The sequence below is a fragment of the Crotalus tigris genome, unplaced genomic scaffold, assembly GCF_016545835.1.
Source record: "Crotalus tigris isolate CLP2741 ecotype Arizona unplaced genomic scaffold, ASM1654583v1 scf7180000017644.4837335, whole genome shotgun sequence".
Taxonomy (NCBI): domain Eukaryota; kingdom Metazoa; phylum Chordata; class Lepidosauria; order Squamata; family Viperidae; genus Crotalus; species Crotalus tigris.
Window position 1 is genome coordinate 3,104,521 of NW_024096536.1, and position 27,640 is coordinate 3,132,160.

The 27,640-nt window shown below is 37.6% G+C and overlaps 2 protein-coding genes across 6 annotated transcripts in view; both read left to right on the forward strand.

The window, feature by feature from the left end:
• Nucleotides 1-3,129, forward strand: part of SEPTIN3 (septin 3) — a 51,497-nt gene extending 48,368 nt beyond the window's left edge. For all 4 annotated transcript variants that reach the window (XM_039335599.1, XM_039335596.1, XM_039335597.1 and 1 more), the window contains one exon: nucleotides 67-3,129. In XM_039335599.1, the coding sequence (XP_039191533.1) occupies nucleotides 67-202 (136 nt within the window). In that variant the 3' untranslated portion in view covers nucleotides 203-3,129. The remainder of the gene's footprint in view (nucleotides 1-66) is intronic.
• A 5,151-nt stretch (nucleotides 3,130-8,280) lies between these two features.
• On the forward strand, nucleotides 8,281-24,837 carry WBP2NL (WBP2 N-terminal like). Of its 2 annotated transcripts, XR_005555801.1 has the most exons (9): nucleotides 8,281-8,481; nucleotides 11,279-11,387; nucleotides 14,455-14,590; nucleotides 18,772-18,864; nucleotides 19,667-19,861; nucleotides 20,498-20,641; nucleotides 21,432-21,508; nucleotides 22,915-23,036; nucleotides 23,173-24,837. XR_005555801.1 is itself a non-coding variant. In XM_039335601.1 (8 exons), the coding sequence occupies exons 1-8, from the start codon at nucleotides 8,423-8,425 to the stop codon at nucleotides 22,960-22,962; spliced, it is 861 nt and encodes a 286-aa protein (XP_039191535.1). In that variant the 5' UTR covers nucleotides 8,281-8,422; the 3' UTR covers nucleotides 22,963-24,837. The 2 variants fall into 2 exon arrangements, 1 of the variants encoding a protein (XP_039191535.1); XM_039335601.1 differs by having other exon boundaries at nucleotides 22,915-24,837.
• Nucleotides 24,838-27,640: the final 2,803 nt, after the last annotated feature.

The window sequence follows — 27,640 nt, forward strand, 5'->3', positions numbered from 1 at the left end:
TTCTGTGTTGTAACAGGATATGCTTTTTGTCTTCTGTTCACCTTTTTTTTTTCCCTTGTTCTCCAGGACCCACCTTCAAGACCTAAAAGAAGTCACCCACAACATCCACTATGAAACCTATAGGGCAAAACGACTGAATGACAATGGGGGACTCCCCCCAGTGACCATAGAGACAGAAGAAAATCATGAAAGCAATTTGTGAATGATCAATACTGTTATCTGTTGTTTCAGAAGCATTTCATTCTATCTTTTTATTTGAATTCAGGCCTCTCTTAGAAACGTATGGAATATCCTTCATGAGTGTATGGGAGAAAGAACATAGATATGGATTTCCAACTTTCCCTATATGTCCTCAATTTGTTATGGTTTGTTGCACAATCAGCCAGATGTTTAGACTGGATTTGGCATTTTTGTCCACCATTATAATTATTTTTATTAATTTTGTACCAGAAGTTCTAGTCTTCCGTTGTTTTCCAGTACTCAGTTGTGCATCCTGATTGTGGGAAATGTAAAAAAATCCTTGACGTGACACGAACTGTGAAACCATGTGAAGCGCCTCCAAGGGTTGGTAGGAAATGAGATCAATTTACTGTAAGCACTGTGGTGAAAATAGACACATAGAGTCAAGCTTTCCAGGTCTGGATACTTTGCATTGTGGTTGATGGTTTGTGTTATAAATTCACTTCTCAATGTAGAAATATTAAAAGTTAGACTGAGGTTGGGATCTTACAGGCACTTCTGTAATAGTAAATGTAATGAAATCAGTGGGAGGAATTAGTTGCCAAGTAAGTGTGTTTAGTTAGAATTAATAGGCAGGTGTGGATAACAATGTCAGGTTTTTCTTTCTCATTATTATAGGAGATAAACTATTATAGAGTTAAAAGCTAATCTGGAAATATTGTTTTCTTAGAACAGGGGAAATAACATTTTTAATAGTACCACAATATTCCTTAAATCACCATTATGTATCTCAGATTCACATACATACCCACTACCTAAAATCTGCCCCATGTTATTGTCAGACCTACCCTAATGAAGTTTTGACATTACAGTAATGGAACAATCCTTCTGGATGTCTGAGGCAGCTGGAAAGCAAAGAATGCAACATTTCCAACTGTGCCTTTTGCCCTCTAACCCAGAGGTCTCCAATCTTTTGGGCACTAGGGACCGGTTATGTGGAGAGAGGTTTTTCTGCAGACCTTAGGGGGTGTGGTTTTGCGTGCTGCCTGCATCCCGCAGATGGGGCTTTGCTTGTGTGGCCCTATTGATGGCATGCTGCGGCACAGTACCAGACCCTAGACCGGGGGTTGGGGACCCCTGCTCTAACCCACAGACTATGGGAAAGATGCCTGTAGCTATTGTATACTAAGACACTGTTAAGGAGGATATTTAAGGCACATCCTTCTTTCATCCTAAAATGTGTCATTTTAATTCTGACTCAGATCCTTGTAAGTTTGCCTCTAGGCAGTCAGCTTTCATTCAATTGCAAATTGTACTGCTGATTTCCAAATACGGAATCTGACTAGAGTACTCTAATCTTTAGGTTTTCTGCTTTGTTCTCTTTTTAAAACAAAAACAGGTACTTAGTTTATACAGTCAAATGCTGAAAATCAAAATTTGTGGACTACCTAGAAAACAGAAGTGACTTGTGAGGATCAGAATTTCACTGCCACATAGTGAGCCACCATGTTTGCTGTTTCATACTGTCTCCCATAATATCATGATTATTAACTAATGTAACCCCACTTTTGGGGGAAAAAATAGTCCTCTTTCATTTTTAAATGTGCACATCTAAACATCAAAGTCAAATGTTCCTTCTATAGAGTTCTCCATAGTGGAAATTAGCTAACAAAACATTAAAAAATAGAGAAAACAAAAGAAGCTGTTTACAGCTGAATCTGATGACTGTCTCATCCCGTTCTATACTGTTTGTCTTATCTGGCAGTGGGTTTCCATCCAATCCTGAAGAAGACAACAATTGAACCCTGAATTCTTTACATGAAGAGTGTCTGCTCTGTTATGGAATTATGGCCTTTCCCTATCATAAAATATATCACAGAAATATTAAAAATGGAGTAAAATTTGTAGCTGGTATTATATAATTTATTGCTTAATTCAAACAATTCTAAGTCAGCAAACACTAAATTAAAAATCAAAGTTTAATCAGTAAAATTAAAGTTCCATGCATTAAGAATCTCCTTAGGGAGGGTATTTAATTGAATTGGAGCCACAACAACAGAAATCCACCGAAACCCCTTTTTGAGTTTACAAATTATTAAAATATGATCAGGAATGTGGCAGAAAAGGTCATCACATTATAGAAAAGTTGTCCGTAGATTCATTCATAAAATGTTTTCAGTCCTTCCAAATAGATTTTTGGCTCTAGAAACCTGGAAAAACTAACTGCCATATTTTAATTTCTACAAATACATATACAAACTTTTGCAGTATGCATAACTATTTTGCATATAACAACTACTTAAAGTAATATACTTAATCAAAGAATAAGTGTTTTGATCCTTTGTTCCTAGCTTAGATAAATGTCAAGGCTCTTCTGAATTAAGAGTAATATAGTTTTCTAAAAAAAATAGTATAGAAATGGTTTGTCAATGCCTTCTTTTGAGATTTTTTTTTTTTATTTCTTAGTCTGGTTTAGTCCAATGGAATTTAATCTTTTTCCATTAACTCAAAAAAGATAACAAAAGAGAAGTACATTTGGAATCCTTCAAGACAGCTTTAGAAGAACTCTCTCCATAAAACCTCACGAGATCATAGGAGAATTTAATAGGAAAATGTTTGCTATAATTTTGGATTTATTTCAATAGACCTTAATATACAGTCTAGGTTCACACATATATTACTGTAAGTTATAATGTGATTTGATTTACTATATGAGGTGAACTAAGCCATTCTGGACTGTAACATAGTTTGTGATGTTGCAGTATGTGGGATCCTAACCTATTATTGCTTATTCATTACAGTTAATCAAACTGTAACTTAATATGAAATATTAACCCAAATAATATTTGACTGAAGCAACCACTCAACCGTAAGAATGAGAGGGACAACTCTGTGTGTGTGTGTGTGTGTGTGTGTGTGAGAGAGAGAGAGAGAGAGAGAGAGAGAGGGAGGGAGGGAGGGAGGGAGAGATCATTGGATGTATTACATATAGGAAACTTGCCTAGTTCCAAAAAGCTAAGCAGACTATGACCCTATTGATATTTAATATATAATTAATTACATAAATTAGTATTTAGTTGGGAAACTTCCAGAAATTCCCAAAGAGGTCCTTTTTTCTGAATATCGAGGAAGAAGCAAAGGCAAATGATTTCTGAATTATTGCCAAGAAAACAACTTGGATATGTCCATGTAATCATCAGGAGTCAAGACTGAAGGATTTAATTAATACTTTTATTATATACTAGGAAGACTCATAACTCCCACTTCTAGTTTTGACAAATAGCTAGAGTAGACAATTTCTCTATTTCACATTGCCATTAACACTATGAATTTATATGAATTTGCATAAATGGTACTATTCTTCATAAGATTTGTTTTATAACAAAGGCCTAGTAAGAGAAATACATTTGCATGATAAGGAGGCAGGCCTTTCATTTATTTCTGTGCAGAATTTCTTGCTTCTTTAGCTTAGTTTAACCATTGAGAGGATAGTTTGCTAGTAGGTTATGAATATTCTGAAACAAATGTAGCTTACGTTTTAGCTGAAATGAATATGATTGTCTGGTCCTGAGCAGGTTTTTGTGAAAGGGTAATTTTCAAGCCTTTCCATAACATTGCAAGATACAATTGCATGATGTTTCTGAAAACTATGTCAAAGCCATGACAGATTAATGACTGCAAGAGAAGAAATGTTTCACTATAGTTATTCAGAAAATAATTTTATGAGGATTGTCTTAGTATAGCAGCAGTATCCTTTGTCAAATATAAAAAAGATAAAAGAGCAACTGCATAGATATTTATTCAGAAGTAAGTCCCACTTTAGTTCAATATATTTAAGTGTGAAAACTAATATATTCTAATATAATTGTGGAAATATAAAGCTATGTTATTGGAATGATACTGACTCAGAAACTTGATGTTCAATGGAAGAGGTTATCAGAGAATTCTATAGTATTGTGCTGATTCTCCTAGGCATAAAATCAGAATGATCACACTAGGCATATTACTTCTTTTATCTGCTTGTTTTTAGAACTCTTGGGCACAAGAAACCTAATTAAAGAAATTCTACTGCCCTTTAACATGCATTAGCATTATTGTGCCTACTATGGGAGAATAAACCTCAACAATGGTGGTTTAATTCATGCATATTGGCTATTTTTCTATTTACACAAATTCACCTGTGTGCCCTTTTCTCATATTAATATTCAAATTGCTTCTATCAAATACACATATATTTAAATATATTAAAATGTTTTGGTGGCCAGTGTTCCTAAGCAACCTTTATCCGTCTTTTCTAAAGAGCTCATGTTATACAATACAAACAGTCACCACTCATTATATACCCACAGCAAAAAATTTTAGGCTATTGGGGCTGAGGAAAAGTGACAAATATAAAGTTGCACTGTTACTGTCTTATTCAAGAGATAACTTGAATTCTGGGTTTTTCAAATCCCAGTTCCACTCTCTAACCACTGCACTGCCTTGCACTGCAGATTATAATCATAAACACATTCTTCGCACACCCTGGCAATAAACGCAGTAAAATATACAAAGCTCTGGTGTTATGTCCTATGTAGGTATGGTATATTCCAGATGAGTTGAACAAAGAGAAAACCTTCGATTTTCACTCTACCTTAAGCCATTTCAAGTTTTATCTTCTTAGACTGTGTATAGGAGCAGTGATTTTGAGATATGATGTTATTGATAACTTGTCTTGGGGAACTCAAACTGAGTTTAACAAGCTCTACTTTTGCAAGCTAATTCTGATTTCCTTTACTACCAAAAGTAGTAGAATATTCTTATCAGTTTTACTTCTTAACAATAAAATTAGCTCTAAAATTCCATCTTGATACTGAATTGTGTAGAGGCATTTATTTTTAAAGTATTTCTCATCTACATCATAGCTAGTCTAACGTTGCTGAGAAAAGCCAAAGATCTGCCTGCTCCCAATGCAGATCTTTGCATTTTAGAGCCAGTTGTGGGAGCATCAGGTATTCATGGCCATTTGCTGTAGCCAATGTATGCACTATTACAAAACTGCCCTTTTTTCAGTTTCATTTCCCCAATTCAAATACCTAAAGACATCAAAACTACAGAAATAGCTCTTACTTGAGTATCACCATATCACTGTCACAAATATATTAGGAAAGAAAATGCCTCACAGCAATATAGTCCCCCCCTCTTTTTTATGTTACATATGGGTCTGTATTGTATAAATCAAGCCATAAAAAGAATACAGGTATAGAGAAAGAAAATACCCTATTATAATCTCTGAAAACCTTCCATTGTCATTGTGGATACCAAAATTTAATTAAAACATTTTGATAATGTAGATTGTCTTTGTGGAGAATTAGTATATTATACTACGACTGGGAGGGGTTTTGTTTGTATTAAAAAAACAATTACGGGATTGGACAATGCCTAGAATCTTTTGATATATTTAGCTCATTAAAGTATCACAATGAAGTTTCTTGTTACTGATCCAACCTTTTTGAAAAAATTACCACAATGATGTAAATATTGCTAGACTTAACTTTTGTGTTCCATTGCCTGATTAAAATATGTAATTTGAGTGATTTATTAGTAGCTTGCTCTACCGTTTGAGGTCTACCCTTAGAATCAGTAACAGTTCCATCTTGTTTCAGTTTCAGCTTATTATCTCACATCCTGTCCTTTATAAGCTGGAGACACGCAGAAGCCCTGGAGGCATCCAATGCTGACTTTGCAGAATAGGGACTTATCACTGGGTATTGTCGACATATCGGTATCTAGTTCTAAATCTGCCAAAAATCATTCCAAGTGGCTTCATATAAATGTTGAATGCTTGAACACTCTGATATTTAGTTATGTATGTCACTAATATACCAATATCAACATTTACATTATATAGGTTTTCAAGAACAATTTGAAGTGCTATTTTATGGAATAAGTCTTATATAGTATAACTTTTAGATATCTTCACATATTCACATCCTTCCAATTGAATCTGACACCCTGTATATTTGATGCAGGAAGTAATGCTTTCAGTTAACCCACCAGAAGTATGTGATCTGGAAATGTATAGATGATTACTCAATTTCTATGGAATGATTTCTCCATTCTTCCTATGATTGAGAAAACAACTGTTTTATTTTGTAGGGATTGGAATATTAAGGGTTGTTTGTATTACCATTAGTTTGGTAGGGGGAGAGGGAATAGAAGAATGTATAAATGATACATAAATAAACATTACTGGTAATCCTCTCCTTACAACCATTTGTTTAGTTACAATGGCACTGAAAAAAATGACAATTTTTCACATTTATGGCCGTTGCAGCATCCCCATGGTCATGTGATAAAAATTTACAGACACTTGGCAACTGGTTCATATTTATAATGGCTGCAGTGTCCTCGGATTATACGCTCACTATTTGTGACCTTCTGACAAGGAAAGTCAATGGGGAAGCTAGATTCACTTAATAACCATGTTACTAACTTAACAACTGCAGTGATTCATTTAATTACTGTAGCAACAAAGGTCGTAAAATGGGGCAAAACTCACTTAACAGCTATCTCATTTAGCAACAGAAATGTTGGGCTCAATTGTGGTCCTACTTGGAGGACTACCTATAATACATTAACTGGGAAGACAACTTAATTTTAACTATGATTATAGAATGAAGCTATGTTTAGATAAACTGGTGATTTCATATTAATTCCTAATAAAAATAGTAAACTATGTTAAGGTTTTTACAGAAATACAAGAAACAGCAATATAAGGAAGACACTTCTTTGAAATAGATGTTATAGCACTTCTACCATACAGTTCTGAAGAGACTAATGTTAAGAAATATGTAGGACAGAAACCTATAATCATTCACTCTAGGAACAGTCCAAAATGCAGAACCAGGCATTTCTCAAAAGCTAGGCAAATTTTACCAGAAACTGATTGATGTGAAACTTCAAAGGGCTATTGTTATAATCATATAACCTTGGTATTCTGGAGGGTCTCAGATTATGTGTTAACTTGAGGAAAAAGGAAGCATAAGTGAAGCATATTTGAAAATTTGAATATCACTGTTCATCTGTTTTAACTATTAGATAAGCAAAAATAAAAAAGCAAACAAAAAAATTGTCCCTCTGTATCTAATACAGCAGGCAGATGCATTACATAATTCCAAATTCTATAAATTGCAACCTGAGACAGAAATTGATGGAATCGTCTTTCCCTAAATTCCTCTCTTCTGTTACATTAGATCAAATTATGATCTAGTAATGAATCAAAGCCATCCATATTGTTTGTGGTTGCCTTTTTCACTTTCTTTCCACCTTTTCCAGTATCATGAACTTCTCAAGAGGCCTAGTTTCTGCATAATGTATTCTAGATGATAATTTGATTTCGATAATTTGGATTATGATCCACTTATTTGTTTTCTGGCTATCTATGCTTCGCTTATCAGTCTTCTTTAACAGTAACGTTAAAAAGCATTACAGTCTTTTTATCCCGCTTCTTAAAAGACCACTTTTGCTTCCTCCAAGTTTAAAAGTTCACACTATCTCTTTTGAATTCAGCCTCCCTCAATATGTAATAAGCCTATAAAGAAGATGAGAATACACAATTTTGTCTAACTCCTTTGCCTGCAGGAGAGATAAGCCCCGAACATACGAGGTTCAAGTTCATAGAAAAAATGCAACCAAAACAATTTCTGCTTATGCTGTTAAAGGGGCAGGCTAGGAAGCAAGATGTTTTGTGACTGGAGGGAAGTCCTCACTCCAAATACATTTTTCAGCTATCTACGGGTGTAGAAATGAACAGTTGATTTCAAGCAGCCTTCGATTATATATTACTTTCCAGGGTGGTTGGTGGGAATGCCGGGAACAAATGTTGTATTTACAAAGCAAATAAAACTGTTATTAAGTTAATTCCAAGAAAGGTACTACCTAGTTATGGGCGTTTTTCATCGATCAACACTAATTGCATTGCTCACTGATCTTCCTTCTACTCCTCCTTCCAGAACCCATTAAGCCGATTATAAACTAGAACCTTAGCAGCGCCGTCGCGCGTTTTGCAATCTTCCCAAGTAACCACGAGGCTTCCGCGGGACAGGCTTCCCCCACAGCTGACCGGCCGCCGCCACGCCTCCTCTCCACCGAGAGGCAGGCCTGCGCGCCAGGAGATCACGGCCGCTACGGGGCGGCTCTGCCGTATTTGGCAAGGGACGAAAGAGAAGAACCGCCTCGGTCGGTGCCATTGGCCGGGAACATGGCGGTGAACAGGAACCACTCGCCCGGTGGCGGGGTTGTCCCGCCCCACGGGGAAAGGTAACCGGAGGCGAAGATGCACTTGGCTAGTAAGGGGTGGCAGGGGGATAAATTGGGGCCCTTGTGTAGCCTCGGGGATCGCAAAATACAGGTGGGACATTTCTACTTGAGCAGTGGGACGGACGCCTCTAATGCACAGCACAACGACCTTGCGCCCCCCACCCCCACCCCCCGCGGAAAGCCGCCTGGTTTCTTCGGCCCCGAGCGCGGCGCCAGAGCTCGAGAGCGCTCGCATCTTTTCATCACCCGGAGAGGGATTGTGACTTCTGCCCAAGTGTTAAGAGGCCGTAGGAGTGTTACTTGCGTCGCTCTCTCCCCTTCTACAGTCTTGCTCTCCCCGGGATTTTGACTCCTGGTGGGGAGGCGCAAGGATGGTAGTGGCTTGTTTTGTTTTGTTATGTTTTGTTTCCCTGTAACCCCAAAAGTGTCTACGTGGCCTTTAATTCCACTTCCCATCCGGCAATAATCTGCGTACAGTAGTGTTGTTGTTTTATGACGTGGGCCGTAGTTGTGACACACATTTTCCTCTCCTGGTGTAGGCTTCATTAAGTACGAATTTAATCCCGCCTTCCTCAGTCTAGTTTAGGAATAATGGGTGTATCCGGAGAGCAATTTACGTGGAGGTAGAGAGTTAAGGAGGCTGCGTTACTGAATACAAGTTCTCTTTCCATCACACCATATAAAAGTACAAATTGATAGGGAAAAGGAAATAAAGTCTGGGCCCGAGATAAATTTCTGCATTACTTTTCTGGCAGGCTCGTTACCTAAGAAGAAACATGACTGAAGTAATTGGTTCACAGGAAAACAATTATTTATTTATGTTAAGATAGTACTCAATTAATACATTGAAGAGATGAATAATTATGACTTTGTTTTTGTCATAATTATTAAACAAATGAGAGCAAATAATTTACATGTTTGATTCATCATTCTTTTGGTTTACTTTGAAATAAAAAGGCAAGCAATTATTGAAGAAAACATACAAAAAAAAATAGTACAGCAGAGCTGCAATACTGAGAGTAGGCCTGGAAGTAGAGCCAATATGAGTTAAATCAGAATCACATGATTTCTAAATGATCATTGGAGTGCTAAGTTAACCTTGTCAACATTCTTGAGCAGTGATAGGTCACCATCTGTTTTTTTAAAATAAAATTTAAGTAAATGATTGTTTTTCAATGAAGATATTCAGAATTTTGTGCATTTTTCTCAGTGTATATATTGCAATTTCTGAGAATTGTAAAAGTTAGATTTTGGGACATCATATAATGGTAGTCTAATGGAATTAAGTGTATGACTTGCTATCACTAGGGCTTCCAATTCCATGTAGGGCTGAGTAGACACATCACCCAAACCAGAGTAAAGGCTCCTCTGGCCATGGCCTCCACCTGCCCCTCCAGCTGTAAACCATGAAATCTGGAAGAACTCCAAATTGTAGAACTTTTGTTTCAGAGGAATGCTATTCTGTCTAGAGTTAAAACCAGAACAGAATAGCATCCCTTTCCTATTGGGATTTAACTTCAGTCTATTTCATGTTGTCTAGACTAACAGCCTTCAGAGTCAGGAACTTCAGGTTGGCCCTGCCCAAGATGAAAATGTATAACTAGGGATCAGCTCAGTAGCATACTGATGATATTCTGTCTCCAAACAGATGGATAGCCTCTTTTAGCAGTTTCATGTTAGGGAGAGAAAACCAAACCCTGAGATATCACACAAGGGACCACCCACTGGGCCAACCTGACTCATTATCACCATTGGAATTACTTACTTTGTAAGGAGCAGAACTATTGTAAACCGGTGCCCTCAATTCCAAACTGGGCAGATGGTCTAGAAGAATACTAGGATTAATTGTATTGAATGTTGCTGAGTGGTCCAGGAGGCATCTATTCTCCATCTAGGTCATTCATAGATCATTCTCCAAACAAATGAAAACTGTTTCCATCTTGTGCTTTTTCTAGATTTCTGACTGAAAGGGTGTAAGATAATCCATTTTTACCAGATGCTTTGACATCTACTTTCTTCCCCAAAATAAAGTCGCCCAGAGTCACTTGGTTGAGTTGGATGGCTATAGAAATTGAATAAATAAATGAAAACTTCATTAGGAAGAGGAGCTTGATGACAATAGTTATTCAATATGATTGGGACCAGGGAATAAGGAGGGAGCATCACTTATTCCCCAAATGAGGTGCTTACTCCTGTCTGGGTTCATCAATCCACCCAGCCATCTAAAGAAGCCAAAGGGAACATGGATCTAAGCCAGAGGTGGGCAGAATTGCCCCAAACAGGCTTTCAACTTCATTAGAGTCCATTAGAGTCACAAATAATAGTAAAAGACATTGACCCAATTACCTTACGCCTACCATGAAGAATCAAACGTTACATGACTGTGAATGGCTTTATTGGCAAACTGTAGTGCAGAAAGGCCACAGTGGCCTGATGGTAAGGCTTCCTCCCCATCTTTCTTCAAAACTGAACATGCTACGTATACAATGCTACTGGGCTGTAATTTATCAACTGCAAGAGCAAAGAAATCTTAAAAGACTTAATACAAAGAACAAATAATAATAATAATAATAGATATTGCTATATTGGGGATAGAATACTACATTCACTAGTGTTGCTAACTGTAGTGTTTGAGTTGTACAGAGGTTTATACAAAGATGATCTGAGCTACGTTTTCTGGATTGAGCTTAGTAAATACTTTTTATTTACTTTGTAAAAAAACAATACTTAGTATTGTCATTTTAAATAAATCTTATTAAAGATATTAATACATCTATATTATGTCTCCTTCTTGAAGTATTCTCAAGCACTGTAAAGATGTGGAGCTGACTTTCTCTGAGATAACTGGCAATCCGGAGATTTTCAAAGGCACTAAGAAAGGAATGGTTTTTCTCACTCCATTCCGGGTAAGTTCTGAGTGAAATCCAACCTTCCCAAGTAAAAAAACAAAGTGGAAAATTTCCTCAGTCAAGCTTCCAAAACACTATTTAGTTTCTGAAAAGACATTTTTAATAATACATAAAGTAATCTGAGTTTTCTGCAAAATCCTTCTCAATTAGATGCTTTTACTAGAGTCAAAGTTAGCTGTGGCATCAGAAGTAAAGCCAGTGGTTAGCTTTTATTTTCCCTCCCGATTTAAGTGTCTCATAGTTAGGGTTCTATCTAAAACAAGTTATGCTTTAGTCATTTACATGCTCTAATTGAAAGTCAAATTAATGCTTAATGCCTTCGATGTGGAAGTCTTTAAAAGGCTCTCAGTTGAAATCACTAGAATAGCTATAGTGATTTAGCTTTTGAAGCCAGTAACACTAGTATAGTACCATTTGTATTAATTCATTTTCAGACAATTTAATGTTTTAAATACTTAAGAGTAGATTATCCATATCTCAACTGTGTGAAAAAATTTTTGGTTGTGACATTATCTCAACCAACAGATTCGGTAAGGGATTTGGTAGAAATCATAACCCAGTATGGGAAAGTCTCTAGTTTTAAGGTAAATAACAATAAGACTAAAATACTACCGAAAAATATGTCTATGAAGGAAAAGGATATGTTAGCTAAATTAACAGGTTTTGAAATAGTGAAAAAGGTTAAATACTTGGGAGTATACATTACAGCTTCTAATGTTAAATTGTACAAAAATAATTATGAGACATTATGGGTAAAAGCGCAAAAGGATTTAAATGATTGGAAAAAACTACAGTTATCTTTGCTGGGGAGAATCTCAGCGGTTAAAATGAATGTTCTTCCAAAGTTTCTTTTTTTTTGTTTCAAATGATACCTATTTTGAAAAAAGATCCAACTTGGAGGAATGGCAGAAGGGTATTAATAAATTTATTTGGGCGGGCAAAAAACCAAGAGTTAAGTTCAAGATTATACAAGATGTACAGGAAAGAGGTGGACTTAAGGCACCTAATCTGAAATTATATTATGATGCGGTGGCTTTAACATTGATTAGTGACTGGCTTAATTTAACAAATAAAAATATACTTTCTCTTGAGGGATGGGATTTACTATATGGATGGCATGCATATTTAATTTATGATAAAAAGGTGGATCAGGTTTTTAAATCCCATATTTTAAGAAGTGCTTTATTGTGTGTCTGGAAGAAGTATTATTATAGGTTAAATTATAAAATGCCAATTTGGGGGATTCCTGGACATGCGATAGAGGGGGTATCTAGGGGTGTGAATTTGGATAGGGTTTCTTATAAGGAATTACTTAGATTGGTAGGGAATGATTGGCATTTAAAATCGTTAGCTGAGTTAAAGCAAGAAAATATTGTACAATCTTGGTTTCAGTATAATCAATTGTTGGTTAGGTGGAAGTTAGCTCAAAAGGTTGGTATCACTTTAATAGACAAGAATTTGGTAAAACAGATTAAAGATCAAAACCGAGCGCATATAAAGAGAATTTATAATGTTTTAATAGAAATGATTCGGAAATGGAATTAGTTAAAGATTGTATGGTAAAGAGGACTCAAAATATTCAAGAACTGATTCCATTGGATTTTTGGGTTAGAAATGTAAAATTTACCCAGGCACAAAATTTAAGAGAAAATTTTTATAAAATGTTTTATAGATGGCATCTGGATCCTAAAAAGTTGTCTTGTATGTATCCTAATTTACAGCCCAAATGTTGGAGATATGGTAGTTTGGATGCCACTTATTTTCATATATGGTGGACTTGTAGAAATATAAAAGCCTTTTGGATTAAGATTTGGTGGAACATTCAACAGATTTTCAAGAGAAAGATAAAGTTTACCCCACAATTATTTTTATTGGGTGTTATTATAGATTGTGATGTTAAAGAAATTTATTTGATGTTGAATTTGATAACAGCTGCAAGGTTATTAGTAGGGCAATATTGGAAGAAGGATTGCTTGCCTACTGTAGAAGAATGGATGCTTAAAGTGTCAAATTTAGCAAAAATGGCTAAGATTTCTGCTTACTTGAAGGATCACTCACAAGAAAGATGTATTTCGGTTTGGAGAAGATGGATAAATTATATTCAGAATAAATATGGGACTAAAAAGTTTCATTTAGCCTATGAGTGAATTTTAGAGTATTATTATGATATTATTATTATTTTTAGTATTAGTATTGTTTAACAATTTCAAGATTGTATTGTTTAATAATTAGGATATTAATTTGTTTATGTTTTCATTATTATTATGTTTATTTTTAATTTGTTTATATTTATGTTAAAGGGGAGTTAAAGTGCATTATGGACTTGGTTATTTATATAGTTGGTTAATGTTAGTTAAATTATGATTATTATATTTGTAACCCTGTACTCAGCTCTGAGAAGTTGGGGAGGGAGGGGGGGTTTGGGTGGGTTATATTGTAATTTTTATAAAACTTTTTAATAAAAAAAAGAGTAGATTATTCAAAAAATTGACTGCACTCATGTGGATTTTAAGAGTGGTCTATGAAGTTTTGATTGCAGGCCTGCTGCAATCCTTTAGGTTGACAGACACTACAGATGAGTTCTATATAGCCTAGAACCCTTCTGTTTCTGGAACTATCTCCAGCCCAAAAAGAAAAATAAACACAACTCCATCACTATTTTTAAAATAATATTTAAAATATTTGCTTTTGTGTTTAGATTAAAAGGATTGTGAGTTTGGCTTTAAATATTTTGTATATTAACTCAGAACCTGGCATACCATTTTCTTTTGGTTGGTCCATACACTGTTACTGAGATCTTTAATGAAGGCCTACACAAGCCAAGAATCAAAAGTTATAAGAAGTAAAGCTAAACCATGCTGAACAGCCTTCTAAAAGATATCTATCTTGATTGATTATTTTGACTATTTAGGAAAAGTATTTTAGGATAAGTTAGCTTTGGGATAAAATTTTAAATCTTAAGTTGATGGTTTGATATGGATGTAGATTGCAGTTATATGTTACATGTTTTCATTTCTGTGTTGGCTTTCTTTATAAAAAGTGAAACCATAAATTTGTTTTGCAGGTTATTTTTGTGTCAAAAAGCAAAGACCCAATGATGTCTTTCATGATGCCATTCCACTTGGTGAAGGGATGCTCCATTGAACAACCAGTCTTTTCTGCCAATTATATCAAAGGAGTAATACAAGCAGAACCAGGAGGTGTGTGTCACCCATAAGAGAGGCAAATAATAATAAAAAAATGCTCTTGGAGTAATCATATATAAAATCAAGCTTAAAGGTTTTGGTTTAAATTTCTGTTGTACTGAGATCTATACATCCATCAAAAATATGTATCAATGTCTCTTTGTACATATATACCAATAATGAAGGTTTTTGATAGCTATTATGTTCACTATCCTTCATTCAGTACTTATGCGAAACTTCATAATTCACTTTACCTTGATTTGGAAGAAAAAGAAAAACTGGATTTTATTTTGAATTGTTGTTGTTAATTGCGAAGTCGTGTCCGACCCATCGCAACCCCATGGACAACGTTCCTCCAGGTCTTCCTGTCCTCTACCATCTTCTGGAGTCCATTTAAATTCACACCTACTGCTTCAGTGACTCCATCCAGCCATCTCATTCTCTGTCGTCCCCTTCTTCTATTGCACTCAATCTTTCCCAGCATTAGGCTCTTCTCCAGTGAATCCTTCCTTCTCATTAGGTGACCAAAGTACTTGAGTTTCAACTTCAGGATCTGGCCTTCTAAAGAGCAGTCGGGGTTGATCTCTTCTAGGACTGACCGGTTTGAACGCCTTGCAGTCCAAGGGACTCGCAGCAGTCTTCTCCAGCACCATAGTTCAAAGGCCTCAATTCTTTTGCGCTCAGCCTTTCTTATGGTCCAACTTTCACAGCCATACATTGCAACTGGGAAAACCATGGCCTGGACTATACGCGCTTTTGTTGGCAGGGTGATGTCTCTGCTTTTTAGTATGCTGTCTAGATTTGCCATAGCTTTCCTCCCCAGGAGCAAGAGTCTTTTAATTTCTTGGCTGCAGTCCCCATCTGAGGTGATCTTGGAGCCCAGAAAAATAAAATCTGTCACTACCTCCATTTCTTCCCCATCTATTTGCCAGGAATTGAGAGGGCCGGATGCCATGATTTTGGTTTTCTTAATGTTGAGTTTCAAGCCAACTTTTGCATTCTCTTTCTTCACCCGCATCAAGAGCTCTTTAGTTCCTCTTCACTTTCTGCCATTAGAGTGGTATCATCTGTATATCTTAGGTTGTTGATATTTCTCCCGGCAATCTTAATTCCAACTTTTGATTCATCTAGCCCTGCCTTTCTCATGATGTGCTCTGCATATAAGTTAAATAGGCAGGGCGACAGTATACAGCCTTGCCGGACTCCTTTCCAATTTTGAACCAATCAGTGGTTCCGTGTTCGGTTCTCACTGTTGCTTCTTGACCCGCATATAGGTTTCTCAAGAGACAAATGAGATGGTCTGGTACTCCCATCTCTTTAAGGACTTGCCACAATTTGTTGTGATCCACACAATCAAAGGCTTTTGTATAGTCAATGAAGCAGAAGTAGATGTTTTTCTGGAACTCCCTAGCTTTCTCCATGATCCAGCGTATGTTGGCAATTTGATCTCTAGTTCCTCTGCCTCTTCGAAATCCTGCCTGTACTTATGGTAGTTCTCGATCCACATACTGCTGGAGTCTAGCTTGTAGGATTTTAAGCATAACTTTACTAGCATGTGAAATGAGTGCAATGGTTCGATAGTTTGAACATTCTTTGGCATTGCCTTTCTTTGGAATTGGAATGTAAACTGACCTTTTCCAATCCTGTGGCCACTGTTGAGTTTTCCAAATTGGCTGGCAAATTGAATGTAGCACTTTTACTGCATCGTCTTTTAAGATTTTGAATAGCTCAGCTGGAATACTGTCACCTCCACTAGCTTGTTGTTGCTCAGATTTTCTAAGGCCCATTTCACTTCACATTCTAGGATGTCTGGTTCGAGGTCAGTGACCATCTCATTGTGGTTATCTGGGATGTTAAGCTCATTCTTGTATAGTTCTGTGTAGTTTTGCCATCTCTTCTTAATCTCTTCTGCCTCTGTTAGGTCTCTGCCATTTTGGTCCTTTATCATGCCCATCTTTGCATGAAACATTCCCTTCATATCTCCAATTTTCTTGAAGAGATCTCTGGTTCTCCCTATTCTGTTGTTTTCTTCTATTTCTTTGCACTGTTCATTTAAGAAGGCATTCTTATCTCTTCTAGTTATTCTCTGGAATTCTGCATTCAATTGGGTGTATCTTTCTCTTTCTCCTTTGCCTTTCGCTTCCATTCTTTCCTCAGCTATTTGCAAAGCTTCCTCAGAAAGCCATTTTGCTTTCTTGCATTTCTTTTTCTTTGGGATGGTTTTAGTTGCTACCTCTTGTACAATGTTGCGAACTTCCATCCATAGTTCTTCAGGCATTCTGTCTATCACATCCAGTTCCTTAAATCTATTTGTCACCTCTACTGTATATTCATCAGGAATATGATTTAGTTCATACCTGAGTGGCCTAGTGCTTTTCCCTACTTTTTTCAATTTAAGCCTAAATTTTGCAACGAGAAGCTCATGATCTGATCCACAGTCAGCTCCTGGTCTTGTTTTTACTGACTGTATAGAGCTTCTCCATCTTTGGCTGCAGAGCACATAGTCAATCTGATTTCTATGTTGACCGTCTGGTGATGTCCATGTGTAGAGCCGTCTCTTGGGTTGTTGGAAAAGAGTGTTTGTTATGACCATCGTATTCTCTTGACAGAATTCTATCAGCCTGTGCCCTGCTTCATTTTGTACTCCAAGGCCAAACTTGCCTGTTATTCCGGTTATCTTTTGGCTTCCTACCTTAGCATTCCAATCCCCCATGATGATAAGGACATCATTTTTTGGTGTTAATTCTATAAGGTGCTGTAGGGCTTCATAGAATCGGTCAATTTCATCCTCTTCAGCAGCAGTGGTTGGGGCATAGATTTGGACTACTGTGATATTGAATGGTTTGCCTTGGATTCGAATAGAGATCATTCTGTCATTTTGAGGATTGTATCCCAGTATTGCTTTTCCTATTCTTTTATTGACTATGAAGGCTACTCCATTTCTTCTGAGGGATTCTTGCCCACGGTAGTATACCTGATTGTCATCTGAGTTAAATTCACCCATTCCTGCCCATTTTAGTTCGCTGATTCCTAAGATGTCGATGTTCAATCTTGTCATCTCTTTTTTGACTACGTCTAGCTTGCCTTGATTCATGGATCTTACATTCCAGGTTCCTATGGAGAAAAAATCTTTACAGCATTGGACTTTCCTTTTATCACCAGATATATCCACAGCTGAGCGTCCTTTCGGCTTTGGCCCAGTCGCTTCATTCTTTCTGGCGATACTAGTACTAGCCCTCTGCTCTTCCCCAGTAGCATACTGGACACCTTCCAACCTGAGGGGCTCACCTTCCAGCGTCATATCTTTTTTCCTTTTAGTACTGTCCATGGGGTTTTCATGGCAAAGATACTGGAGTGGTGTGCCATTTCCTTCTCCAGTGGATCACATTTTGTCAGAACTCTCTGCTATAACCTGTCCGTCTTGGGTGGCCCTGCACGGCATAGCTTATAGCTTCATTGAGTTACGCAAGCCCCTTCGCCACGACAAGGCAGTAGTCCATAAAGGGGTATTTTGAATACCTATTTCTAAAGATTTATATCTATTTATAAATTTTTGCTTGCATATGGAAATAGAAAATTCAGTTTTCCTGGTATACATTCTGGTTAAATTTCACATTTCCTGATTAAATTCAGTGAAAACATTTGATTAGCATTTGGAGGAAGCTATGCACTTCTGATTTTGTAAGAAGAATTGCATATTAATGTGTTTAGGGGAAAGTAATGAATGAGCATCTTTAGCTGGTTGTGAAAAGGAAAAAAGCCATTTAAGTATTGTTCTTACCTTGAAATTTGTTCTTTTTGAAATCTGTGAGAGAAAGATGGGTTATACTGTGAAGTTACGGTTATTCGGCCATCTGCCCTCTCCAGAAGTTTTGGTCCTTTTAATTTGATTTTAAAGGATTCTTAATAATGTAAGTAGGCTAATCTTACTAAAGGTTTAATACATCTACTGAGAGTTGATAGTTTATCTCTGAATTTCAGTAACACAATGCTGAGGAACCTGGAATTGGCAAAAAAGTTTTCCCAAAACTGGCATAGGGATACTCTATTATGGTAATATTTGTTAAAACTATTTCTGAATTGCTTTGTAAATTGATAATTGGTATCAAATTGTGTTCAATTTATCCCTGGTTTATCTTGACAACCTTTGGGAAGCTGCCATAATGAAGACTTATAACACAATCATTTTTTCTTAGGTGGCTGGGAAGGTCAGGCGTCATTTAAAATGAGCTTCTTCAGTGGAGGTGCTATAGAGTTTGGACAAATGATGTTCAAGCTTGCAAGTGATGGTAAGACTTTCTTCTCATTTCTTCCCATCCCAGACAGATAAAAAAGCTGATTTCTGCTTTTGATGATAATATCTGATGGATGTACTTGCTGATAGTTCTTCAGTCATGCTTAAAGCCTAATGTATGGTCAGTGCTAAATGCTGCTATTCCCACATCTATTATATGTTTTTCATTCTTTCCAACAGAATGTTGGGGGAAAAATTACCAGCAGAATGTTGGGGGGAAAAATATGTAAAGAGACTTGGACTCTGTCTAACAGCAGGATAACTCCTCTAAACAGAATGGGTCCAGATTTGATATGGTGGAAGAAGCAGGAAAAATAAAAACTGGGTACAAAAATGGGTTTGGATTAGATTGGCAGCTGATATAAAAATAACATTATAGGAAAATATTCCTCAATGGCAAATGTTCATGGGGCGGTGACTTGGAATACTGCCTATTCTGTTCTAAGCCCCTTCTCTCCTTCCAGGCACATGACCCAGAGGGGAGCATGTGCAGTCTTCTCTGTGCATCCATGCATGCTTGCAAACACATTTTGTTATCTAGAATTAAATACAGACACTTCCAATGACCACTGTGAGTAAACAGTACAAAGCTATCTTCTGCATGCTTTCTGTAGTTTCCTTAATTTCACAATCAATTTTCACATAGAGTGCATTTCCTGCAAAAATATAATGAGCATGAGTAAACTAATTAGATAATTTGCTTAAATTCCCTCTAATTTTGGTTAATTTAAAACATAATTATTTAAACTTTAAGATTTCATGTTGTAAATTTGGCTTATTAAATATACTGTGTTTAGCTTCTAGAGGAGTACCAGCTCAGAGTTTTGGCTATGGGTATGCACCGCCACCTTTTCCTGGTGCTTATGTACCTCCACCAGGAAGCTACGTTATGCCACAACCAGCTTCTGGAGCATATATGTATATGTCTCCACAAATGAATGGATATGGAGTTGCTCCGCAGCCTATGGGATATCCATATGCACCTCCTCCAGGTGAGTTTTCAACCAACTTTATAAAATACTGTTATTCAATATTAAGCTGTCTCTTTTTGTTTAGGATAAGTTTTGGGCATTTTTATAATTCTTGTTCCTTTTTTCATCTTCATTTAACATATAAAATGTTTTTTTTTAAAAATCACACTTATAAATAAGATTATCTTGATAAAATGTGCTATAGCACTATAAAATTCGTAACTATTCCATGTAGATGAAATGACTTAAAAATGATCCAGATCTGAACCATATGAATAGCAACATTATAGAATTGCCACTAGGGAAAGGATAATATTTAGAATGATTGAACCTATTCATTGTGAATGGAATTAGCTGCAATATAGAATTAAGTGTTCGAGTATCATGTATGCTGTTCTGCGCATCCATTTCCCACAAATGATTCTGCTACTGTCCTATATATTGTATTATACAACCAAGAGAATAGATGTAGGATCTGCACAAGAATACAGATTGCACAATAGTCATCTCTCTTTGAATGTGTAAATTATTTGAAAACTACTTCCTGGTTGATTTTTAAAGAAGGTGCAATGTAAGAAAAATCCAGTTCGTGTGAACTTGCACCAACATAAATTCATCTGTGATATGCTTGTACAAATATGGATTTTCTTTCTTTAGGTGCGTATCCACCACCTCCGGGGATGAACTCCATGTACATGGCACCTCCTCCCCCATATCCTGGCCCTTCTGGTGCTGGCCCTTCAGCTCCTACTGACCCAGGACTTACAGGTCCTAGGACCTGGACAGAACCTGGAATGCCAGGTAAGAATCTAGGATTGCTTCTGCTTAGAACTGGGTTAGTTGCATTGTTCTCCCAGGTTTTTATTTTCTGGTACTTATTTTTAAGTAAGTCATTTAAAGAGCAATTATTGTCATGCTGATTTGTCCAAGCCATTTTCTTTCAATCAAGTAACTATTCTTTGAAACACCCATCTCTTAAACATAAACTCTAAAGATGAGTGCAAAAGTCCCCAGCTTCTTGTGCCCCCTCACCTCCAGTCTTATCTTTGTACTCAGAAATTGTGCAAGATTGTGCTATTGAAATTTTGTATTGACTCTGTTAGGCTTAGTATTCTTTTTTTTTGGTGACTCACCCCACCTCCCTCCTGCCCAAAAGCCGAAGTCAGAAAATCTGTCTCCATCCCTTCCTGTATCATTAGTGCTATTCCACTTATGGACAATCGCTGCCTAAAAATTAACAAAAGGGGAGAGCCTGTAGCCTTGCTTGCAAAAATGTGACCAGATTCTGTTTTAGAGATTGTACATTCTGTTTGAGCTGCTACTTGTTGAGATATGTTAGTTGACAGATCTTGATCTCAGTCTCTGATCAGTGTGGAATATTCTCCCTCTTGCCTACCCTAAACCTATATGGTTAATATATCTAAAAATGATCACCTTGTTTTGTCCAGATTCTTCCTTATGGAGGCTACAAATCTGTACTTTAATTTTATCTAGAAAATAATAAGAAGACACTAAGCGTTTGTGAATGTGAATAGTGTTTGCATTTGTTTTAAAAGTTCTCCCTGCCTTTTTTCTTTTATTAATGATGTAGGTGGCAATAAAGCAGCAGAGGCAACTTCCAGTGCATATTATAACCCAGCTAATCCTCATAATGTTTACATGCCTATGGTAAGGAATTTCTCTAGAATTGTATGTGGCAGAAGATGGGGCCAAGGGAGTAGTGATTTTCCACATTTTTTAGGTACCATTTTATCTGAGAAAATCGGGAGAGGAATTTCTGAGAAATATAATGAGTTCTGTCATACACTAACTCTCTGTTGTGCTAACCTGGTTATGTTTCACCTACCTGATTCTCAGTTCTGAGTTCTGTCATAGATTAACTTTCTGTCGTGTTAACTCGGTTGGGTCTGAACTACCTGATTCTCAGTTTTAATATTTGGTACAATCACTGAGTGGGAATAGACATCCTGTAGCATGTAGGTAGGGTCCCTAACCTATGAGCCGCAGCCTACTACCAGGCCATGGCTTTTTGGCCAGCGGGCCGCAGAAATGACTGGCTGGTATGCACATGTGTGTGCACACATTCCCCCCACTCACGCTAGCACCCGCACTCCCATTTGCACATGCATGTGGGCGCGAATGGGGCCGCTAACGCTGGGCAGGTTGCACGGCCCATTTGTGCATGCGCGAATGGGGCCGCTAATGCCGCTCCGGTGCATGTTGCCCTGTTTGTGTGTGCATGCGCACGCACCAATTTGGAAGCTGCTCTCCTTCCCTCCAGGCCATGAGCCCAGAAAGGTTGGAGACCTCTGCTGTAGCACAATGAGGAGCAGGCTTTGCTTTGTATTTCTAAAATTTTTGCTGTTCTGACATTTAGTTAAATAAAATCTGTAGCTAGTTACACGGAATATAATGTTTACATTATACCAAGAGCATCTGACATTTTTGCTTTCTATTATACGAGCATACTAACACTGGGAAACTTTGAATTCTACAGGAAATTACACACAAACACAGAGTCTATTTATTTACTTTAGGCTATTCCTCTCCTTTTTAAAAAAAAAATGAAATACCTATATACATGTTTAACTGTCTGTTTCTATATTATCTCATCCCATCCCTGTGATAATAACATTGATAGGTTGATTATTGCCATGATGAACTGTTCCTAAACCGGCCTTGCGAGTCTTCCAGTGGCACACCCTTTGTAACTGTGTCCATTTACCGTACCTTGTTGCTGACCACCTCTTTTTCTTTCCACCTCTCCAAGCATTAGAGCCTTTTGCAGAGAGCTGTGTCTTTGCATAAAATTGGCTTACCACATATTCCTAAGTAACTTTCCTTATATAGGTATGAAGAACATGACATCTTCTGACTTGAGGTCTTTCATTATAGTTGAACTCTTCTTAGAAGATAGGTCGCATATGAGACTGCGTTGAAATGTCTTACACACTGTGATTTAATATGAAATAATTTGAAGAATGCTGAGATATTTTAATAGCGGGCAGAAGAAAAACTCAAATGTTAAATAGTAAAGTGCCAATTTGATTAAATGTGCCTAATTTTCATTTTAGGATCAACCACCTCCTTATTCACCACCTGAGGAAAAGAAGAACAACTAACAGGAGTCTCAGCACCATCTTCTTTCTTGTGTTTCTTGACTTTGGAGATTTTACCATTGCTGCTGCCTCTTGGGGTTTTTTTTAATCTCTAGAGCAGGGGTTCTCAACCTGGGCAACTTTAAGACTTGTGGACTTCAACTCCCAGAATTGAAGCTGGCTGAGGAATTCTGGGAGTTGAAGTCCACAAGTCTTAAAGTTGCCCAGGTTGAGAACCTCTGCTCTAGACCATCCTGTGTCAGTAGCACGCATAGTATTGGATGGTGTTACACTTGCTGTTAAACTTTCAGAATGGCAATACAAAAGAAGTGACAATACTACTTTATTTGCTTTCTGTCCTAAGGGTAGACTAGGATTGCCACAACTGTTTTAGCCCTTTAATTGGTGGGAAAGATAAACTATAAAATACATATAAAACAACTTCAGTTATGCAGGGATGAAATATTCAGTGTACAAACAAAACACTTTAATGTGACACAGATATTCATGAAGGAGCATTTGGTTTTTCTGCATCTCTGTATGTTTAATACCATCGTTATCTGCATGGTATTTTCGCCCCTTGCAGATCAATGAATACCAAGGAATTTTCAGAGATTTCTATCTTTCCTGAAAAGTAGAAGGGAAGAAAGCTTTCTACTGATTCCTAGAAATTGATATCTCAAGAGGAAGTGATGACAGGGAGGAGATCCAAAAGATTAATCAATTCATTTCTTCTCAATAATTGTTGCTGCCTTCTGGTTTTCCATATTCAATGTGCTGTAAAGATTTCGCTTTCTGCAGTATTGGTTCTTTATCCTTGCAGAAGGATGCCAGGTAGATACAGTTTTACTGTATCTACATCTGAAGGAATGCACAGCAGGCTTTCTGCTTTCAATTTGGCTGCAGGGTCTATGTTTCTAAAATGTGTTTACGTGTCTCTGTGCCCCTAAAATGTCTTCTGCCTGTTGTAAGAGTAGGGCAGTGAGTCTTACTCAAATTAGTGCAAATTATCTGTCTATCATAACTATACAGCAGAAAGGAAACTAGCATTGAAACCATTTATGTGAACTGGAACCAAAGATTGGTTTATAACTGGCTAGATTTGAGAGGACTAAAATAAAATGTAATTAAGCAAACAGCATAATATCTGATCCAGAAAAAACAGATATTGGTTATTCTAAGAACAGGACTCAAAATCTTTGATCTGGAAATCAGTTCTTTTCTAACTTTTAGCAGCTAACACAACATCAGATATTATATCTAAGGAAAAACCTTTTTTTCTGCTACAGATATGGGAATTAACACTGCTGTATGTTGGTAAAACCTGACATAGATATCAAAGCAGTTTCTGTTAGTTAGCCCTCTATCTAGATTTAGCTGAGCTACACCATCAAGCCAGAGATAATGAGGTGGAAAAAATATTAAAACTGCAAACATGAGTAAGAAACTATATTTGATAAAGAGTTCTGCAATTGTATTGGAAGAAAAAAAACTAAAAATAGTTTTTTTGTCTATGAGCTAGAAAGAAGCAAGCAATATTCTGGGTTGTGTTAAGCTGTTATTTAATAATGACTTCTCTCGTATTTGTTTTCTTAAAAAAACTATTGTTCCACTAAAGTAGTGGCGACTGTAATTTGCATATAGGAAATCTCTTCTTTTCTTCCTTGATGTTAGGGCTGTACTTCACAGTGAAAAACTCAAGACGTACTGCTGTGTTACGGATACTTGTTTATTTTCCCTTTAGTACATGAGTTTATTATTCAGTAAAAAGTATGAAATAAACTTTTTTCTAACAAATACTTTCATTCTGAACACAAAAGCATAACTGTTTTCCATAACTAGTTAACTCTGTTTATAATATTTTTGAATTGCACTTTAATACAGAAATATTGAAACCTTTATATTTGTGTCTGTATTGGTATGTTGATAACTTATCATTTTGTGCAAGGATCAGTTGGTGTGGGCTGGGAGGAGATATAGTTCCTTTCTTTAAAGAATGGTATGGAAAACTAGCATCATCATCATCATAAAGAAACAGTGGACCACTTGGTAAACTGTTGCAAGAAGATTGCACAGACTGACTACAAGCAGCGGCATGACAAAGTAGCAACAATGGTGCATTGGAAGATCTGCAAAAAATATCATTTGCCTGTAAACAAAAACTGATGGGATCATAAAATAGAGAAAGTCATAGAAAATGATAAAATTAAACTGCTCTGGGACTTCAGAATTCAAACAAACAAGCACCTGCAACATAATACCCCAGACTTAACAATTGTCGATAAGAAAGACAAAAAAGTCTGGATAGTGGACGTGGCAGAACTGGAGACGAGAATAGACGAGAAAGAACTGGAGAAGATAACAAAATACAAAGACCTACAAATAGAAATAGAAAGACTGTGGCAAAAGCAAGCAAGGGTAGTACCAATAGTCATAGGCTCCTTGGGTGCAATCCCAAAACAACTGGAGCACCACTTGAACACCATTGGCATTGACAAATTCGCTATTAGTCAATTGCAAAAGGCAGCCTTATTAGGAACTGCTTCCATCCTGCGACGATATCTGTAACACCATCAAACATCCACATCTGCCTATCCCAGGTCCTGGGTAAGGACTCGATAGGTAGACAAAATGCCAAATCCAGTCTGAACATCTGGCTGACTGTGCGATGATCCATAATAATAATAATAATAATAATATAAAGTTGGAAGGGACCTTGGAGGCCATCTAATCCAACACCCTGCTCAGGCAGGAAACCTATACCATTTCAGACAAATGGCTGTCCAGTCTCTTCTTAAAAACTTATAGTGTTGGAGCATTCACCACTTCTGGAGGCAGGTTGTTCCACTGATTAATTGTTCTAACTGTCAGGAAGTTTCTCCTTAGTTCTAGGTTGCTTCTCTCCTTGATTAGTTTCCATCTGTTGCTTCCTGTCTGACCTTCAGGCTCTTTGGAAAATAGCTTGGCTCCCTCTTCTTTGTGGCAGCCCCTGAGATATTGGAATACTGCCATCATGTCCCCCCTCGTCCTTCTCTTCATTAAACTAGACATACCCAATTCCAGTAGCCTTTCCTTATATGCTTTAGCCTCCAGTCCCCTAATCATCTTTGTTACTCTTCTCTGTACTCTTTCTAGGGTCTCTACATCAGTGGTTCTCAACCTGTGGGTCAGGACCCCATTTGGGGTTGAACGACCATTTCACGGGGGTCGCCAAACAACGCAGTCCGCCATTTTTTTCCCCCTTTTCCTTAGCTGTGCTACTCCCTTTTCTATTGGCTTTTGAAAGCCAATGAATAGACCTCTTGAATAGAGTCTAATTCTATTGGCTTTCAAAAGCCAATAGGAATTGTCCAGGCTGTCTCTGCCCTGCTGAGCCCGTCAAAAGTCCCATTCTGCAAACGGTGCTGCAAGTTGTCTGCAGCGAAGGCGAGCTGTCTGGAAGTTTCTACCCCTCCCTGCTGAGCAACTACTGTAAGTAAAAGAGGGCCAGGGGCGGGAGGTGGGAGGCCGGCGGGCGCAGGGAGAATTGCTGGCGCGTGTGGGGCCCGGCGGGTGCCTTACCTCCCTTGGGCTGGGCCAGCTGGTGGCCCAGCTGGTGGTTGGCCTGCGCCATCTCTGCCGCTTGCCAGCTACGCCTCGGCTGGCGCAAGGGGCAGCACCACGCATGCGCGGCGCTCCCGGGCAGGGAAAGTCCTTGACTTACGACCGGTTGGGTAGTCCTCGACTTACGACCGGTTGGGTAGTCCTCGACTTACGACTGGTTGGGGGTCACGGCATTAAAAAGGTTGAGAACCACTGCTCTACATCTTTTTTACATCGTGGTGACCAAAACTGGATGCAGTATTTCAAGTTTGGCCTGACCAAGGCATTGTAAAGTGGTATTAATACTTCATGTGATCTTGATTCTATCCCTCTGTTAAGGCAGCCCAGCACTGTGTTGGCCTTTTTGGCAGCTGCAGCACACTGCTGGCTCATATTTAGGTGATTGTCCACTAGGACTCCGAGATCCCTCTCACAGTTACTACTATTGAGCAAGGTACCCCCTATACTATACCTGTACATTTGGTTTTTCTTGCCTAAATGTAGAACCTTTTTTCACCATTGAATTTCATTTTGTTAGATAGCGCCCAGTGTTCAAGTCTGTCCAGATCCTCCTGTATCCTAAGCCTGTCTTCTGGAGTGTTGGCTATTCCTGCCAGCTTGGTGTCGTCTGCATATTTGATGATTTCCCCATCTATCCCCTCGTCTAAATCATTGATGAAGATGTTGAAGAGCACTGGCCCAGAACAGAGCCCTGGAGCACCCCACTACACACTTAACAAGATTTGAATTTTGTGCCTGGTAAGATCTTCCTCAACCTTGACCTCTGGACGGCTTTATGACTAATTTATTTGGAAACAATTCAAAAGTAGTTTGCTCTTGCCTGCTTCAAACTTTGTATACATACATTCAAATCACATTCTGTATTACATGTTAGTGACCCAGATTAAATAAAACCTCTTAAATGAATGTGATGCGACACCCAGAAAAATACAGCATACTCCATTTAATCCTCCAAGGAAAGATGGAAGGCAAACAAGGTCCAGGCAGAAGAAGAACATCATGGCTTCAAAATCTAAGGGACTGGTTTGGACAAAACTCAGCAGCACTTTTTTGTGTGGCTGCTGATAAAAACAGGATCACCAACATGATCACCAACATC

What these genes read in the sequence shown, in the direction of transcription:
- WBP2NL (XM_039335601.1), top strand. Translation starts at nt 8,423, where the DNA reads ATGGCGGTGAACAGGAACCACTCGCCCGGTGGCGGGGTTGTCCCGCCC. An exon ending in GTCCCGCCCCACGGGGAAAG is followed by an intron (nt 8,482 to 11,278) that starts GTAACCGGAGGC and finishes TCCTTCTTGAAG; the next exon opens with TATTCTCAAGCACTGTAAAG. An exon ending in GACAGAACCTGGAATGCCAG is followed by an intron (nt 20,642 to 21,431) that starts GTAAGAATCTAG and finishes TTAATGATGTAG; the next exon opens with GTGGCAATAAAGCAGCAGAG.